Below are 18,926 nucleotides of genomic sequence, written 5' to 3'. Positions count from 1 at the left end.
CACTGCCAGTATAAGTGTCATCTATTTAATGCCATGTATACGTCACAGTATTAAATCCACAGCAAGAACGTGCAAAACATGACTTCTTGGGAGATGATGACAAAACTCCACTTATTTTTAGGGAGCCAAGATATCAACCCTGACTTTCAGGAGTGAATAGCTGAGCTTTGCTGAAAGCTATGGGAGCTAACAGGTGAAAATTGAGTCTTAGATCTTTAAATAGATCCATTTTTTTTTGTTTCTGTCTACAGATTGACTCATGTTTTGAAGACTTTTGGTATAAACAGCATTATTTATGAAGTTGAAAAACCAGATATGTCAATGACTTTGTGCATTTCATTTTAGAAAATGCATCATGAACCTGACTTAAGAAAACAGAGCTCGAGGCCGCTGTTTATGCTTTATGTTTTGGATCATCTTTGAAAGCTTCTTAAAGAGCAAAGAATTAAGTCTGCATTTAAAATTATGATAGTGAGCAGCTCAACTAGGATATCTTGAAAACACATTTATGTAACAAGTAAATGCCAAGGAACAGAAAGGACATTAAAATAAAGAATTTTTAAAAGACAGACTTCCTGGAGTTGACTTTTACAACACTGGAGCAAACAAAGAATGACTAATCAATCAAAAGTAAAAACTGTAAGTTATCCAAAACGTATTGATTCTGATTTCCAAGGGTTTTATGATTTTGCATGAAATCTAGCCCAGCAAAGAAAGGGAAAGATATAAACCTACAGCAGCCAAGACCCAGCAGCAGATGGAGCATATGTGAATATTCATATGCCAATTCTGGCAGCAGATAGTGTAGTGTTTACACTAAAGGAAATGCTGGATGCCTCAAAATCTATTTTCTTTCTATTATGGTTGGGAAAACAAACCACCTCTTGCAAAGTTTTGACCACTGACTTCTGAAAAGGAAGGATAAAGTTAACAAAAAATGTTGGAAGGATCTGGGACTGTAAGTAATCCTTATTCAATGCTTCTCGTCAGAGTAATGGTAAGAAAGGCTCTTGCTTACCTTCCCAATCCTCCATGTAAGGAGCTTCTTCAGCTTCCTTCTCAGGAGAGATGCCATCTATGAATTTTCCTTCTTTCATAACTCTAGTAATTTCTCGGAGTTGCTGAAGTAACCTTTTTTCCTGGTCTGTTGTAACATTTTGAGTGCTGCTAGAAAATATTAGACACCAGAATTCAGTCCACTATTATTACAAACTATTAACAGAGTTTGAACCCAACTGTTTGGTCCGTCCCAGCAGCACAGTCTGAAGAAACTTGGCTGCAGTATGATCACTATTCAACATCTGCATGTGGTCTGCACTTCAGTTCAGTATAAAGGTTTATCCATTTATCCAGAAAGCCTGCAAACTTAAACAGGTAAAGGAACATTGGCAGGTACAGCCAATGTGAGAGCAAGATGAAAGTGACACACAAGCAAGAGTTACGGTACAAAAGACATTACAGAAATTTCTGGCCTTTAAAAGAGTGTTAGGTGAGAATTCGAGGGCCATATCTTGTTTGAAGCATGATAAGAAAATGTAATTCACAACCTATCCTACATTTAAAGCAACTTGTGGGGCTGATCAAAATGTCTCACACAGACATTAGTCTCAAGAGTCTAATGATCTCTAATTGTGACGATTAAAGGTATTCAATTTGCAAGGCCTCATTAAGAAATGTCAGTTGGACAGATCATCATGTTATTATACAGAGTCAACAATGCTGCCTGGCAGGGAAGTTGGGGGAGAAGCAGGAAGGAAGATATAAAAATGAAAAGAAGGTGTTACATTTAACTTTAACTTGCCTTTTAGAATCACAGGCAGAGTGGGAGAGGACTGAGATTTTTATCAGATTAAAACCAAACTATAATTTTGACTGGTTCTACACTGCTGATTCTAGTAATTACTACTGTTCAGGTAATACAATTACTTACTGTTGTAACAAAAATGCTTCCAACAGATAAGATCATGTAGTCATTACATGTTATTTTCTCTGGAAGAAAAATAGTCTCCTAAAAATCTTACGGACAAAAAAGAAGTATTTGGAGAGTGGTGATCTGAGGTCTACTAACTAACTCAGTAGGTCAGAATAAGAGAGACACTGGCTGTACTTAGGGGTGAAAATGGTTCTGACTGTTGTGCTTGTTTCATCCAAGTTGTTTTTAAGCAGGTGTTTGATCTCTGTGTAAGTGCCAGTTCAAGCCTCTCAGGGGACTGAGGCTACTCTGGCGCTCTTTTGAATCTCGCTGAGTTTTAGGCAGGATCTATTGCCCCTAGTTACCCAGAGAGGGTGGCCCTCGGCACACGCAGAATGCTGAACTGTAAGCGGTACGTGAGGTCAGACAGGTATCTCTGGTGATCTCCAGACCATCACACAGGCAGGTAATTTCCAAGATTAGACAGCTGCTCAGTGAATCTTAGGGGTGAGATGGGAAGAGGGGAGCTGGAAACAGATTAATGATTTTGGATTTAGGTGATTGTTTGTACCTTGTTTCAGGTACCTGAATTCTCATAAACTTGAAAACTTGCAGCACCCATCTTCAGTTTTTCCTCTTACTAACTGTCATGACTAGAGCAGCACTTTAATAGGTACTTTGTGCTACTCTACATATACGGGAATGACGGTGACACGATAGTTACTCCACTAAAGGCAGCAGAGTCATACCGGTTTAAAGCCAAAGAGATTAGCAGCATACTGCTGGTTTGTGCGACGGCGATCAAAGCACTCACCCTGGGCTAGATTTTGTGCACAGTTGCACACAGTTGTCTGTAACTGAACTTAGCTCAGGAGCAGACCCACTGGTTTCATTAGCAGCTACCCAGATTAAACTGTTTGACTGAGATCACAAGGCTAAACACCACTTCTCTGTGCTTCCCCTGGGGGGCACTTTGCCCCACAGTTTGAAAAGCTGATATGGTCCAAGCACTGTATGGAGGTTGCACTGAGTCCCCTCAAGTTGCGGTGGCAGTTTGTTCCACAGAACAAGCGAAGGTGTGAGACAGCATCTTCTCAAAAGTCTGGGTTATGCAGATGTAGAATTTGAGATGTGAATTAAGAGGCATATAAAAAGAAATGGTTTCATCAGCTAGCTGCCTTTGACAGAAGCTGTAATAGAACTGCCAAACTAATCCTTTTATAGACAAAAGTGTATGTAATTTGAATATATATCACCTGGATAAAGACAAAGAGGCCTGTCTGTTTAGCACAATGGGGAGATATGCTAGCTCAGATAATAGGATCAATCAATGCAGCTGCATCACTGTGGCATTTCATATAGGAAAATTCCTAATATGCTGGATACTCTCATTACTCACACTACTGTCTTATTGCAACACAAGTTCTCTGTATTTCAGAGTATTCCTCCTCCAGATACCTTGCTTAAAAGACAAATTTCCCTGTAGAGAACGAAAAACCAAAGCCCATGCACTACTTCTACTTCATTTAAGGCCTCTAGGAAGACTTACTGTAGGATGCTGGCAATACGTAAGACATCTGGCTGCCTGCGTACGGGAGATTTACCAGGGTATAATGCACTTATGAATACTAAGAGAACAAGAGATGCAAAAGGTTTACAGTGTAAGAAAAGGTAATTATTTTTGCTCTGTGTGTTTGTAGCTCCAACACAGCTATTACTTTTCATAGTGGCGATGCTTACGTTTTGTAGAGTCCCAAAGTGCTCACTAACAGGTAAAGTAAAGGTTTTATTCTTATACTGAGATCAGAACGTTTCCTAAAGAGCTAGCATGACTGCAGTGAAAATCCATAATCTAACATGGTATCTAAGACATGTCAACTGGTATTTTTCTTCTTCATGATCTTAAAATAATCACTATTAAAATGCAGCTATAGCCCAAGAATAGCACCCCACAGAGTACAGCCCCTCTCTCTCTCTCCCCGCCCCCCCTCCCCCCCCCCCAATCACATTTGCTCAGTTTATGGTAAAAAGGTAAGTTTTTCCAATTGACAGCCTGGTAAACAGGACTTTAAAAACAGGTAATCGAGCTGCATTATTTCTATCTCTTACCTAATTACCAGAAATTGAGATTTTTTTTTAAAAGATAGTATTGTACAATACTCCCATTGAGAAAAATATTTACAAGTATTCTTCAATTTAAAGTGGTTTCAAATTACCAAATTTTACAGACAGTGGTGAAAAGAATATGGATAAGACATCTGTGAGAATGGGTAGGGAAATCTTTTGTACCCATTATATCACCGTCCCAACATTGAAACACTCTGCTAAAAGCCTGGAAAAAAGCAATATGCATGCTTTTAATGCAGAGCGTCCTATATAACCATCAATCAAGCCTTTATTTCTGAATCATCAAAATCCCAGCAAGGCTGCTCATCTCTACTGAGAGATACTGGACTATAAAGGTCTACATTTAGAAACTGAAGATACTGAGGTCCCCTTAGTGATAGGAAGTGATGATAAATTACAAAACTGTACCATTTAAATTTGTAACCTGTTGAAAAAAGAGGTGGGAAGAGTGCTAGGTTTTCTCAAAGCTGTGAATCATTACATCCTTAGGTACTACGTACTACCCATTTAAGCGTGTGCAATAGGTAACAGTTATCTTTGTCCGTCTCTCACTTTAGGTGTGGTTACGTTGCTGAGGACCTGGCCTGGCCATCGTTTTTTATGACAATGCAAAATACGTCCTCTGGTTTGGCTCCTAATACTTCACTTGGCAGGCTGGGAGTTGCTGTGCCATATCTAGTATAACGGGCCATGGTATCACCTGGGGTCTTTCAGCATTAGTTTAGATTTTATACCGGTTACTTCTTTCTCTTACTTTCCTCTTGTAAGGATTTCTGTTTAACTGCATATTAATAAATGGAGCTCAAGTAATTTTTGCTCTCTTCCTCTTTCCTTTTTATTTAAATCTATCAAATCCATACTGAATAAGCCTAGCAGTGTACTCTGTGCTGTAATTACACTTTCTAACCAAACATTTTCTTTTAAGACATTCATCCAGTATTACCGAACTTAATGAGTATCACAGTGTAGATTAAGAAAGCTTGAAAGTCTGGGTGTATTTGAAAAACAGCTATTTGCTCCATCTAGAAGTGCTTTTTCCCTTCTCTTTAAAGAGGCTACATACATACACAATTCTTTAGCAGATTCAGATTCTGATTTCCCCTGAGGCCTTTAGATCCATCTATATAAATAGTTTGGTTGAACAAAGCAGGGAAGTTCTACTAAATAAAGGCTCTGAGCCAATAACACAGAGTGGAACAAATACTGGATCAGACCTTAAACCCATTTTCTCAGTAAAAAATATCCTATCCTGCGAGTCAGCACAATGTCTGGGCAGCTCATAAGCCTATTTCTGGCAGCTTAAAGGTACACACAGAGCATTGTTTTAGCTCTCCAAAACAGAGATGAGTAATAGTCAAAATGGTATCCCTCTGTTTCACTAACAAAACCAGGGCAGCTTAGGGGTTCTCCTGCTGGAACCTGGCCTAATACAGGCAAGTTTGGCACGTCGTCTTGCTGAGACAACTGCAGCTGCAATACAGGGCATGGTGCAAAGTGGGCAAAACTACACACTCAAAGAGAATGCGGTTTGAAGCATAAATGAACATAACGTGCAAGTTCAGCACAGAATTGTTCCTACAGAACGGGTTAAAACAGGCATTGACTGATCCAGACAAAGTTAACATGTTACAACCTGAACAGCTATCTTTTTTGCTTGCAAATGTCACCTTAATATTCATGGTATTGAAATTTTCAAACACTGCAGTTATACATTGTCCTATTGATGTGTTGTTACACTCCTTATGAAAACATAGACTTGTTTCCAGTGTTTCTTTATAATGTAGAATAGTGATCTCAGATTTACAGCAAACATTAATAAACATATTTTTAAATCCTGATTTTACAACTCTCTTTTTTATATTTAGAAGCAAATGCGTGGATTTACTGGTTACAGGGTGGAACTAAGTTATGGAATCAGATTATTATACAATTCTGCCCTTAAAAGAAATATTTTATGGATATTCTAACAGGCATATACATAGATTATAACAGCATTTCTATTTAGAAAAATAATCCATAGAACTGGAAAATAACATGAAACAAATGGTTCTCTTTAAGGAATCATTCAGAATATTACTTTGGTCACAGCAGACAGGTTGATTTATATACTTTAAATGTAGACGTTTTATTTTCTGTTTACACATACCTATCATTATCTTCCAAATAACACACTGTACAAAGGGGGAGGGTAGGGATAGTTGCTTTTCTGTTTAAGGAAAATGAAGTTGGAAAAAATTATTTATTTTAAATATAGATGCTGAAAAGAGAAAAACTGCAGAACAAAAAGCGTGATGTGTAACATCAAATTTCTACAATCTGAAGTAGTAATAAAAATGCTATTTTAATATAGCCAATGTAAGAAGGTTTAATTTCTAATCAGAGCAGAATCTCTCCTTAAAATGCTGTAATTTGAAACATACCTGTCACAATTAGGCCCTACTCTGTTGATTAATTTTTCCATAGCTGCTTCTGTCTCTCGCAGTTTTTCCTGGAGTTGAGTGAGCTCATAGTCAGCTGTAAAAGAAACAAAATCCCAAGATCTGTCAGTAGGAGCTTTGAAAATGTATCCCTGTCCCATTATCACAGGTAGCATTTGCTGTACCAAACCAAACTGGCTGTGAGGAAACTAAAACATGCAGCTTAAAGAGTTCTACCTACTTTTCCTGGTATAAGAAGGTGAAGACTATTGCCAGTGGTAATAGGACACACAGAAACCACCTTCTTTCAAAGGCTCCCAAGCAACCTTCCAATAAGCAGAGTGAGTGGGCCACTGTAAATGCCCTGGAGATTAAAGTTAGGGAAAATACCTTTTTTTTTTTTTCTCTAAGGAAACCATAGTGTTTTACTGTCTACTGCAGAATTAATAGTTCCCATGGAATTTCCCTGTTAAGTCCTTGGGAACAGAGACAAAAGATCACTTGAGCATTTTCTAACAAGTCTGAGGTTTGAGAAACCACATCTTTATCAAAGATTTAAAGTTCATGGGCTTGATGGCATCCAACCCTGCACAGGTGTGCCAGGGTAGGCAGTGAGTGCTAACCGTCCGCCAGGCTCACCCGGCTGAACAACAGCTCGCCACGTGGTGTCTGTCTGGGGAGCAAAGCACAGTATTTCCATGGTTGCACTTTTTTCAAAAAATGTGTCCATAGTACAATAGTAGACACACATGCATACACGCAGGAACACCCATACTGGCTTTAATTTAGCTGAAAGTGTTAACAGTAAAGATGCAACAGCATGGACGTCAACAAAAATGCTTGAGCTCCTTGTTTGGCTTTTGTAGCTCATGCTCAAAATCCTATAGCTTAGACTTCATTGTTCCCAACTGCAGAACAAAATGAAACCAGCCTGGGTTAGTTAAATATTCAGCTGCTACAGGCACACCCGTTTAAGCAGCACAAAGGCACAACGGAACTCCAACATAGTAGGAATGGAGAAAGCCATCCACAAACATCCTGCTTTTGGGAAGATCTCTATTCTGCAGAGAATGTCATTACTTAATGTATCACTGTTGTCATTCTTTTGCATGTCTGAGACTTTAAAAACAGGGGAAGGGAAATTGGCAAAGAGAAAGGAAGTTACTCCCTCCAAGTCATTATGAAAGTGTTTCCTAGTCCAGTGACTTGTCCCCTGCTCTGCTACAGCTTGCAATGAATGCTTTAGGAATACAAATGAAGAGCTCTAGAAAAAGGCAGAATAATTTTCATTACTAGTTCTTTGGGTGACAATGACAGTAAATATTTAACTTACTGCGAAGTTAGTTTCTCTTACCAAGCATTAGAGAAAAAAATACAATTACCATTGCTAATAAATTGCACAAAATTGCCAGGCACAATGCAGTACAAGTGCACTGAAAATACAATCTATAGCACTGAGTATCTTAGGTATTCCTAATATACGCATTAATGTCAAGATAATTACAGCTATGTTAAGAGAATTACCTTACTGCTAGCACTTTCTATAAAGCCCTAAGTACTTTTCTTTCCTATTACAATTTAGCCAGCTAAACACAACACATTTAAATACTGTTATGGCAACTACTCATCCAATCTTCAATAGTAAGCTTATTAATTTATCTAATAAATGTCTACAAATAGTTGAATCTATCCCACTGATGTTTAGGTAAAATCACAATAATGTTTCAGAATACTGTTTGCTTTCTCATCAAAACTTTGAGCATTGCAGAAAGGGAAGGGAAAAAGTAGGGAAGTGCCTGGTGATGGCTAAGAATTCATAAATTCAAAAAAATGAAGGTAGCTTTTAATAATATCTTTATATACTATTACTGGAATATTGCGGATGATAGAATAATTATAGATGGACATCCTATTATCTATTTTTAATCATTAGCTACATAGCTTTTCAGCAAATCCGTACAGTTAATTCCGTGAACCTCATGAAAAGACATTGCTTCCAGGGGGGCTTGGGATCAGGCTACTATTGCAGAGTCTCATTAGCTGAATGAGATTAGAAAGTGACGGTGCAGTAATTCACTTTAACTCTTGCTCATTTCAACACAGAAGCTTCTGGCTTGTTCTTTACGGGGAGGAACAGCAGCTTTACAGTGTACCCAGAACTTGAAGAACCTGGTTGGACTGTGCCTCTACAAAGTCAACAGCTACACAGACACAACTCAGAAGTCATACTCACTGATTTTCCTCTTCATGTTTCCAGGTGCAGCAGTAGGGCATTTCCGCCCTCCAGCAATAGTTTTTCCCTTGGAAGCCAGCTGATGAGTGAAAAAAGACGACCCTTCTATGAGTTATAGCAATAGTAATATATATGCCTCAAAGGCAACAGAAAAAAGCATAGAAAACTACAATATGCCAGAAAGTAACCACAGAAAAGCATGCCCAGCAGCAAAAACAGACAACCGTGAAAGATGCCTGGGAGATCTTGTCAGCTGAAAACTCCTAAAAGACACTTGGAACAAATGATATTTTTAAGTATAGTGAAACCATAACTCATCAAAAATAACTTTTTCATTTTAGACTATTTATCTGTTCCAGCCTGATCCTGTAACTCTTCTGCGTATAGGAGGGAAAAAACAGTGCATTGGGCAATTATTGTGAAATAAAGGACAGGTTCTGAAGAAATTATATGTGACCCCACTTGTTCTTGCAATGTTTTCTGCCATTATTCCTTACCAACTTTATACCTGCAGCAAAGATACTGGCTGGCTCTATACAGAAGCTGCAGGCTATCTATTTCTTTCGTCTTCTGTGTTGTCCTGGTTTGATCAGCTCACCCAATTCACCTCGTTCTTGCCTCTCATCTGTCCAGAGCAGGCTCAACTGTTTGGACTGCTCAGTCTGGATTCAGCCCCCACTCAAAGGAAAAAACATTTCCACAAGTCCACTTCTCCCTCCTCCCACACAGCTGACTGTCATCACCTACATGCAAGTCACGTCTGCATGACAAAAATCCATGAGAAGGTCACATCACGTGTGAAACACTTCAGGGTAATTTGGGCTGTGCTTTTTTAAACTAGCTTGCAACCAGTTCCTCAGCTGGGGTAGTTCCAGCATGGTCAATAGAACCTTACAAACTCCCATTCTCCAACAACATGGTGCTTTTGTTCCAGAAGGTACGCAATAATTGTACTCCCTCTCTCCCACTTTAAATGCATAACACAATACATGACATATACAGCATAAATAATATGTAGTCACACATAATAGAAAAGAATACTATGTGTATATTCAAAACCAATTTAACGTTGTTCTTGACATACACATTTTCCTGGGGGAAAAAAAAATCCTTAAAAAAATTATAAGAGGTCAGAGGCCAATACAGGATTTCAGCAACCTGTCCCTGCATTCTTAGCTACAGCCTTTGCAATAGCAAAAACCACAGGATACACCAATCTTTCAACCACCAGCCAAAGGTCCAGCATAAGCATTTTTTCTTGAGCAAGGCTGAAATGGAAACCAATCGTTTCTCTTTTGAGGTTTTTTTAGTTGTTATTTCCCTGACTTTTCAATTTATGTTGGTCTTACCTTAAATAAAATGTACAGGATATATAAGAAGATGCCAAATCCATATATAGGGATAATCTGCCCCACAAGACCTCTCCCAGTTCCACCAGTGCCTCCACCACCACCTCCACCTGCCTTGGCTTTGGCAACTGCTTCAGCAAGGTGAGTCCTTGGAAAATGAGGGGCAGCTCGGCTGTCTGGAGTGGCCTGGTAAGGCATCCTTGGTGGAAAGCGACCAAGCTTCCCTGCAAAAAAACACACACAACAATTATTTTTCTTCTATTACTTTTCACCCTTTTACATGCAGCCTAAAATTGCAGCAGGAGCGGCTGACCTCTTTTCTCCACTTTTAAATGCACCACCACTGATGAATAAAGTAACCTGTTGGACTGTAAGTAGTAAGTCTGTAAACTCAATCCTCAGCCACTTACTATATGCAGTGCTAGGAGTTAGGTATGCACAATTACTCTCTTGATTTTAAGAAGAGGAAAAGCTGGCAGGGCAATTAACAAAACACGGAGTTTAACAGCTATATACTTGTCCAAAGGCCCTATAAATCAGCATCCCTAACAGGATGAAAACCCAAACTCTTACTTCTGGTTCTCTGCTCAAAAAAACCCCAACAACGTATTGGTTTTCTGCTGTGAGCCTGATCTTTCAATATTACAGAAAGGCATGTTAATATATAAACCACTACCCATCTAGCGTCCTGATACATGACTGCAGTGTTTGCCCGGTATAGATTTTCGGCTATTGCCGTAAGAAGCAGTGTTTTACCTGTTTTTACCAAATGAGTAATGAAAGATAAAGAAAAGTGATGGCACCTCAAACTGTTCTCCTTAAAAAGGTGTTGGGTAAAGCAATATAAGAGACGAGATTAAATATTGCTTGGGACATACGGTCTTCAGCATTTTAGAGGGGAAAAAGTGGTTTCTAGCCTTGAGAGACGCAGAGAGTAGTTAAAACAAGAAAGGGGAGTGAGCATAAATGGACACATGGATGCTAGAGTAAGACTGCAGAGAGCCTGAAATGGTGCTGTGGACGATTTCATTGAACTGAAAGGCACTAGAATCTCAAGAAATCTAAGCTCATGCAGTATTCTATTTTCTTGCTGCCATCAATTCAACAATTTTGCCATGAAATTCACTATTTTACTCCTCTGTGTACTTGACATCTTGCTTTCTATCTCCATACTCAACCTGGACTTGCCCCTGCAGTGCCTTCCACCGTTTGGGTCTGAACTGCTCAGCTACTCCACCACTGAGTCTGGTGGTGGGAGGCATTGGGTGGAAGCACCAGAGATGGGGACTGCCAGTCCGGGCTGCAGCTCACCCCTGATGCCAGCTGCAAAACTCCCCCTCCCTGGCACACACAGCAGGAAAGTCAGGCAACCTGGACACTGGTCGCTGGTGCTGGAGCAGGCTGCATGCACTTGCATAAAGAAGATGAAAAACAGGTTTGAAATAGCACTGAAAATAAGTAACTTTACGTCCGTAAGTACCCAGCTGCAAATGTTTTTATGAGAAGCAAGACAAGAGAAAATTAAATTAACATTTGCTCTTGCTAGGAAACACCATTATAGGCAGCTAAATTCCTGAGCACAGAAAATGACAGTAAATACGTATTAGGAAGTGATACCAATAATTCGTGAAGTTCTACTATTAAAAACACATTTTTCTTTTAGGTGATGGCATACGTTCTTTGAGTGCTATAGGCTTTAGTGAAACTGCCCAGTATACCACTACTGACCAAAACCGCTCTCAGATTAGCTCAGGCTTAACTTTGAGGAAGCTGTTAGCCTGCACTTTAATTTTAGTGAATTATTCAAAGTCTGTGACGGAAAGCATAGCATCTTATTTACAAGAAAGTCCCATTGCTCCAGCAGGAATGCTGTGTAGCAGTAGGTCACTGGGGAAACAAGTGTAATGTCGTGTAGAGAGCAAGTATCACTGAGATAGGGATGAAACTGCAGGGTAGATAAACCTTTGTCAAACATCTTATAATCATGTAAATATTATTTATTAAAAAAAAGAGATAAAGAAAGCAGAAAATAATTTACAAAGGTGAAACTGTATTTAAAGGGAATAGTTTTCTAAATTATCCACAAGGCCTCATTTGTGCATTAAAGCATTCAATTCAATTAAAGATAATCAGGCCAAAGGGACACACGCTAGTCATTTCATTATTAAAATAATTTTAAAGGGGAATTTCATGGCTTCTAGTTCTAAATCTTCCCTATTGATTTTTAAACTTTTATAATTACTTCCTTATGTAAAAAAATAATACTGTTTTCCATAGCTTTTTATTGTGAGAAACCCATGCAAATTATAGAGGAAATCGACGGCACAGGCAACTTAAAAGCACCATATGCAAAAAGCTGTCAAATACACAGTATATAAATGGAAATGCATAGCGATTTGGATGCCACTGTCAATTAAACAAGATACCTCGTCCTATTAAAAAACCCAACACCCTAGCACACTGGTAGGTGATGTGACTGGATTCCACATTTCCAGGGACGAAACAAACCACTTTCAAACGGAGACAATGGCATACTCTCCATCAACAAAATCAAGTGACACTTCTATGTGAGCACAGAAGGGCATGTGTTGGGTCCTTGTCTGCTGCACCATCCAGTTGCCAGTGCTGATGGCGAGTACTTCAAGAGGACATTTTCCATGCTGTGGGAAGGGAAGAGCGCTAACCTCCATTTAGCTTTGACAGGTGCCACAGCGCTGCTCTCCTTTTGAAACATTTCTCAACTCCCCTGCGACAGCCTGAGAGCTTCATGCAGACCTGACTGCCGCATGTGGTAAACTCCACCGAATACACCCTACCTGGCTTTGTGATCTTTTTACCTAAGGTTTACCCAACACGTTTAATAATTTGTCAGTTTAATGCTTCAAATCAACTCTGCAAAACAGCTACAGGGCAAGCACAGCACGTTTTGTCTAATCCTGTGCCTTCAATAGCTTTAAGTCCAGAAATGAAATTATGCCCCAGCTAACGTTTGTGTTGTTTAAGAGACTGTAGGTTTCTGAATGTAGATTAAGTCCTTAATAGCAGTATCATGTTAGAATTACCGTGGGTTTTTTAATCTTTTGACAATATTAACACTCAACTGGAAAACGCAAATCTTAAAAAGTGTATTTATACCACACCTAATACAACAGCCAACCAGCTGATAATATTCAGACCATCCAAGTGTCTTTTTTCCAAGAAAGCTGTTATGTGTTCTACCTAATGGGGTTTAGGAATTGCTACTGAGCGCAACTTGATTATTTATAAAGTTATTTAGACTTATGTTATTGTACGATTCAACAACTCCTTAGATAATATGTCTTTCTGCAACATCTGACCAGGTGTAAAATGCTGGGATACATACATACGTACACATATAATTAAAAAAATAAAGTTTGACATACAGGAAGGGCTGTTGCTACATTAAGCTTGCACTCCATTCATCAGGAGGCTTACAATACATGACTTCATTTATGAAATGGGCATGTTCTTCAGACCCCAGGAGGCGTAGGAGGAGGTTTAGAGACGGGAAACGGCAGTCTGGGAAGCACGTGTGACTTGTCCAAGCTGACAGCAAAGCAAAGGATGCTGTTTTCATTGCCCCTCAAATCTCAACCAAGCTGCTCCTCAGGAGGACAGCACCCACAGTTCTGCTCATGCTCTGCAGTAGGCACTCTGCCTTTTTTCTTCGTTTCCATCCCAAAACCATGATTACACTACTTTGGTTTAGAAATGCTAAGATTAAGTGTGTTTTTTCCAAGTAAGCCATTTACTATTCCTTCCTGTGCATGTAAAACCAAGCAAACAAAAAAATACAGCCCAAGAACAAACCAGCTAGACGTTTTGCAAAAGCTTTAACTGAAAAAACATGTGACTACCCTCCTGCCTCAGCAATGCAAATTCCAGTCCTCAAACGTACCTTCAAACTGTACTCTGACTCCCACGTTTAGGGATGCTTAGGTGCCATTTACATTTTCCTGGTAAAATGTTCATCATAGTGAGTGAAAAAGAAAACCACCACTTTTTCAGACAGTCACAGGGATCAGAAATGAAATACACTTTGTGAGAATGAGAACTCAGAGTTTTGTAAACGTTTCTCCCCTGCTCTGTTGGACTTGATATTTAAAGAAGACTTGTGCTCTAAGCAAAGCTTTTGCGAAGTAGGATATGCAAGACCTCGCTCTCTGGTAGATGCCAATAAAGAGGCATTCATACTGAAGCCTTCTTCTCAGGACTCTTGAATCAATCTTTAGCCCCTCTCAGCAGTGTATTTTCATAAAAAGTTTATTTTCTCTCTCTCTCTGTCCAATGAGATGAATTGGCCAAAGGGTTCTAAAGCTGCAAGTGGGAACACACAGAAAGACACGTGGACTCCATGATAAAGTAACTTGACCTTCTCTAGACTGTAACTGTCTTCCTAGGTTTTCTTGCGTAGCCCTCCATGTTTAGTATAACAGCTTAGAATAATCTGTAACGAAACTGTTTTCTTGACATTTAACCTAAATTCTCTTTCAAGCCACTATATAATTTCTGCTGCTATTCTTTAACACCTTCTAATTTCCCCAACACCTCTGCCCACAGAAAGCACAAGTAATTAATCCTTTTCGTAACACAACAAGTTCACATTTGGCTCATTGTTGAGGCTGCTATTTCAGTATTATACACTATCACAAGACCCATGGTTTAGATTTTTTACATGTGCAGTCATTTGTATTTTTCTCTTCTAAATCTTTTTATAAATACTTCTGATTCTGGCAGGCAGTGTAACATCAAGATGAACTGGACAAACAGTACGCATTCATTTAGTTCTTGCTCTTTTACTGACATTTACAAAATAGCTCTAGCTGTGTTCCCAACACCACAACTTTAGAAATCTATCCAAAAAAAGTTAGAAGGAATGACAATTTTGAAATCCTTACTTTAAACCACAGCACAGGTGTTTTTCATGGATACAGTCAAACGTCTGAACATTTTTTATTAAATACTGCAGGCGGAGGTTAAAAAGGAAAACACAAAAACTACCCAAAATGGAAACACCTTAATTTTCTTAAGTAAGGACTCCTGCAGTCAACTGATGTGTGCATTGCACAAATCCAAGTTGGGCAGAGGCATTATCTGAACAGTCGTGTATTTTTCTTGTAAAGCTGATGCCACTTTATTGTTCATAAGAGTGCAGACAGATGATACACCTATTGCCATAGAGCTGGAAGGTTTTTCTTAAACTACCAACTTAGAGAGTAGTTTTACAAAATGCATGGCATATATTTATGAACACTAGACTTAAAAGTAATTTTTAAACTGGTAGTTTTTTTCCTCTTTTCCAAAAGATTTAAAAAAAAATTCCAACACCTGTCCATGAAGTAAGCTAGAAATGTGATACATTCACACTAAGTTCCTTAAGTTCTCTCATATACATAAAACTATTACTGTGAAAAAGAACAACCTTCCTGTCTGAAAGATAACATCAACTTCTATAGTACTATGCTCACCATTTTCCTAAAAGGGACCTCTGAAAATGGCTTTATTAGAGAAAGTGCCATTCCCATGCTTAAAGCCTGTTTCGATAAAAAGCCTTCAGGTAACACTGGGTTCTAACAAATGGTAGTAAACTTTAAGAATGTTTTATTCAGAGGCATTTTGCCCCCAAGACTACAATGAGCACTTTATTAGCTTCAAGAATGACATGATTACTTCAAGTCCCTGAAACTTTCATCAGGTAACTGCAGTTACCAGTTCACTGAAGAGGACAACTAATGACAGGGATATGAATTGAACTGTTCAATCAAGATTTATTCTTCCAATAAAAAAATAAATTCAGGTGAAATAAAGTTTGGTCTACAGAGCAGGTGTAATGAAATTCTTGCTATCGAATTGAAAATATGGACTGTAAATTCTCATCTGAAACGGATCAGCTGAGGTGAGGTTATTACATCCTCAGCCAAAGACAGGTGCTGGGGTGCAACAGAGGAGCATGCCGAGCGCTCGCTCTGCACCAGGCAGACACTCACTCGTGCTGTACTGTGATCTCCTGCAGGATGACAGAAAGAGTATTTATGCTGCCTATTGATGATGGAAAGTACTTGTTACCTATTTTAAGCATTTAACTATGGCTGTGATTAGTCAGCTTATGACAGCACTGCTTAAAGCAGGCTGTGCTAGAACAGGTATGAACATCATTCATCAGATGGATGTCACTGAAAATAATTTGGGGGCAAGTTTTTTGTTGTTTTTTTTTTTTTTTTTAAAGCTAATTTTTCTGTCAGATCAATTCAATCCAGTCCATCCTGCAGCCAAAGGAAGAAGCACCAGAACATTAACTGACAACTGCCTAAGACTGCACTGCTGTGGGAAAACGGTTTGTCAAATTCCGTCATCTGGTATCACTGTGGGATCAGTCGGGAGCTGCACATGCGCAGAAGTTAACAGAGAGACAGGTACCACCTCCCAGAGCATCTGCTCCCATCTCTGCTTCAGGCAGGTGACTCCACAGTCCTCACCGAGCCCCTGTGCTGTCTGCTGGGCCTTTGCGGGGCCCAGCATCGTGCCCTCACAGTTCTGCTCTTGATGTGCTATCAAAAAAATCAGCTACCATTCAGGTTTTCAGTGTTAGAGATTATGGAATGAAACTATAAACCTGTAGATCTACAGTGCTGATGAACTTACATTCATGTTCTTAAAGACCAAGAATACGCACAGCAACCATGGAAAGGTAGCCATAGTATAGAAGTCATATATTTCGGTTCACCATTGTTTCAGCAGTAACTTCAGCCTGAATGTCCTTAAAAAACCCTGGTCAAATGAAATCAATGTCACTGAAGTGTAGTCATATTAAGAACCAGGCTGTTGGAAGGATGCAGAAGATAAAGTCACTGAACATGAGTCCCTGTGGGACAGCATCCAGCACAACCCAGAAGTTCTCTGTACTTCCATCAGCCACACCTCTGGCTTGCGGGCAGCCCTGGGCAAAACTCTTTCTCTGCCAAGACCTGGGGCTATGATACTAGCTACTTTTGTGAAGTGCCTTGAGGAGAAAAACCTACAGTAAAAGGCAATGGGCATAAAAAGAATGGGAGATGCTTATATGAACCCATTCCTCTAGAACTTAAGAGGGGTCATGCAGAGTGGAAGGGCAGGCAAGAAGGACATAGCTCGGGGGATTGCAAGGACAGGACCCGAGCCTAAATGAGTCATCATGTGGCACATTATGAGAATCTGGTGCATGAAAGCCAATTTTAAAATATCGGCGTAGGAAACTAAACAATGAAGATGATTCAAATGAACTTTTATTTCATATGCAACAACAAAAGCATTCCATACAGAAAATAACAAAATAATGAAGCTTTCAAATAAAAAGTGATGTATCACAACAAAAAAAACCGTGGTATGAGTATGCCTGTTTTCAGTAGCTTTGGTACCCCACCCACATAAAACAAATAAAATGAAATTTGCAAGATTTAAAACTATCTTTTTTGAGGGTAAAAGAAAAAAGGTAAATTGCAGCAAAGATGAGAATAAATTCAGTCTTTGACACTCCACACGTCTTTAAGAAGAGAGCATGAGACAGTGATATGGTTAACACTTATGGGAAGGATTAACTACGCTACGTTTTCATACCAGGCTGCAGAGCACCTTCCAGACGCGCCGTGCAACAAAGGCCCGCCGCTCGCACACAGCCCGCCCGGCGGCAGCAGCACCCCCGGGGGCGGAGAGCTCACGGGCCGGGCCCAGCGCGGCCCGCCGCCGAGCGCCTGGCGAGCCGACGGCGACAGCCCGCCCCGCCCCGCCCCGGGCTCACCGCTGAGCCACCCCCCGCATTTTACGCTCGGCCCCCGAGCGGCCGAGCAGCCGAAACACGGACCTCGGCGTACCGGGCCGGGGGGGCTGGCGGCAAGGAGCGACCCGCCCTCGCCTCAGCGGAGCCGCCGCCGGCGGGGCCCGCAGCGGCCTCTTACCCTCGAGCGGCGCGGGCGCTGCGAGCGGCGCAGCCCCGGGCTCCTGCCTCCCGCCGCCCCGCGACAAGAAGGTCCGCGGCAGGAGGAGGGAGACGCAGAGCATCAGGCAGGAGACCATGGCCACCCTGCAGCATGTCGAGGACGCCATGGCGGCCCGCGCGCCGCAGCCGTTGCGGAGCCGTTATCGGACCGTTACCGCACCGTTACTCTCTGCGCAGGCGCGGGCAGAGGGAGGCGCGGGGCGGCCCCGGCGCCTGAGAGGCGGTGGGCGGGGGCGGCCTCGGCCCGCGGGGAGGGCTCGGCGGTGCCGCTTGGTCTTCTCTGCAGGGAAGGTGATGAGAAGTGGGGTGTGGGAAGCCCTGGTTCTGGTCTGGGTTGCGGCCTTATGGAAGCGGCCCTGAACCTCAAAAACGCAGGTCAGGGCGGGAGGGGGCATTTGGATCCCCTCTTCCCAGTCCCGCCATAAGTGTTTTCCAGACTCTGTGTCGTCTTCCCCCCCCCTTGACTGCAGCACTACAAACTTACTGGGGGAAGAAAAAAATCTACACTGCACCTTTTTTTACCCCCTGTGAAGGGTTTCAGTGGTGTCATAACTGGTATCTGCTGGTGGCAGTGATGGCAGGACGGAGCAGGTGGGCCGTGGGTGCTGAAAGCTCTGCAGTCTCCCGCCATGCTGAGAGCCGATTTTGGTAGTGGCAGTGTGGTTGCCAGTGCTCTCCCCGGCCTGGGAAGGGGCCAGGGGCGGTAAGACTGCTGTAGGGGGAGGAAAGAGTCTTTGCTAAAAAAGGTGGTTGAGGCTATGGCCTGCCTGGCTTCTCCACGTGGAATTGTTTCCCCCCTTTGAGCACACGGGACAGATGTACGAGAGTCCAGAGCATATTTTAAATTAATTCAATTTACTGCAACTATCTAAGAAATTTAAAAATTATAAATGTG

The 18,926-nt window shown here is 41.0% G+C and overlaps 1 protein-coding gene across 2 annotated transcripts in view; it reads right to left on the bottom strand.

The window, feature by feature from the left end:
* RIC3 (RIC3 acetylcholine receptor chaperone) overlaps positions 1 to 18,170 on the bottom strand; it is a 32,521-nt gene extending 14,351 nt beyond the window's left edge. The window contains exons 1-5 of one of the 2 annotated variants that reach the window (XM_076344045.1): positions 17,991 to 18,170; positions 10,039 to 10,262; positions 8,690 to 8,768; positions 6,460 to 6,553; positions 1,019 to 1,167 (exon numbers count right to left, since the gene is read on the bottom strand). In XM_076344045.1, coding sequence (XP_076200160.1) covers positions 1,019 to 1,167; positions 6,460 to 6,553; positions 8,690 to 8,768; positions 10,039 to 10,262; positions 17,991 to 18,138 — 694 coding nt within the window. In that variant the 5' untranslated portion in view covers positions 18,139 to 18,170. The remainder of the gene's footprint in view (positions 1 to 1,018; positions 1,168 to 6,459; positions 6,554 to 8,689; positions 8,769 to 10,038; positions 10,263 to 17,990) is intronic. The other variant, XM_076344046.1, reaches the window with a different exon arrangement.
* Positions 18,171 to 18,926: the final 756 nt, after the last annotated feature.

This window comes from Aptenodytes patagonicus, chromosome 7 (genome assembly GCF_965638725.1).
Source record: "Aptenodytes patagonicus chromosome 7, bAptPat1.pri.cur, whole genome shotgun sequence".
Taxonomy (NCBI): domain Eukaryota; kingdom Metazoa; phylum Chordata; class Aves; order Sphenisciformes; family Spheniscidae; genus Aptenodytes; species Aptenodytes patagonicus.
Note: the sequence above shows the minus strand (reverse complement) of the source record. Positions and strands in the feature narration are given on the sequence as shown.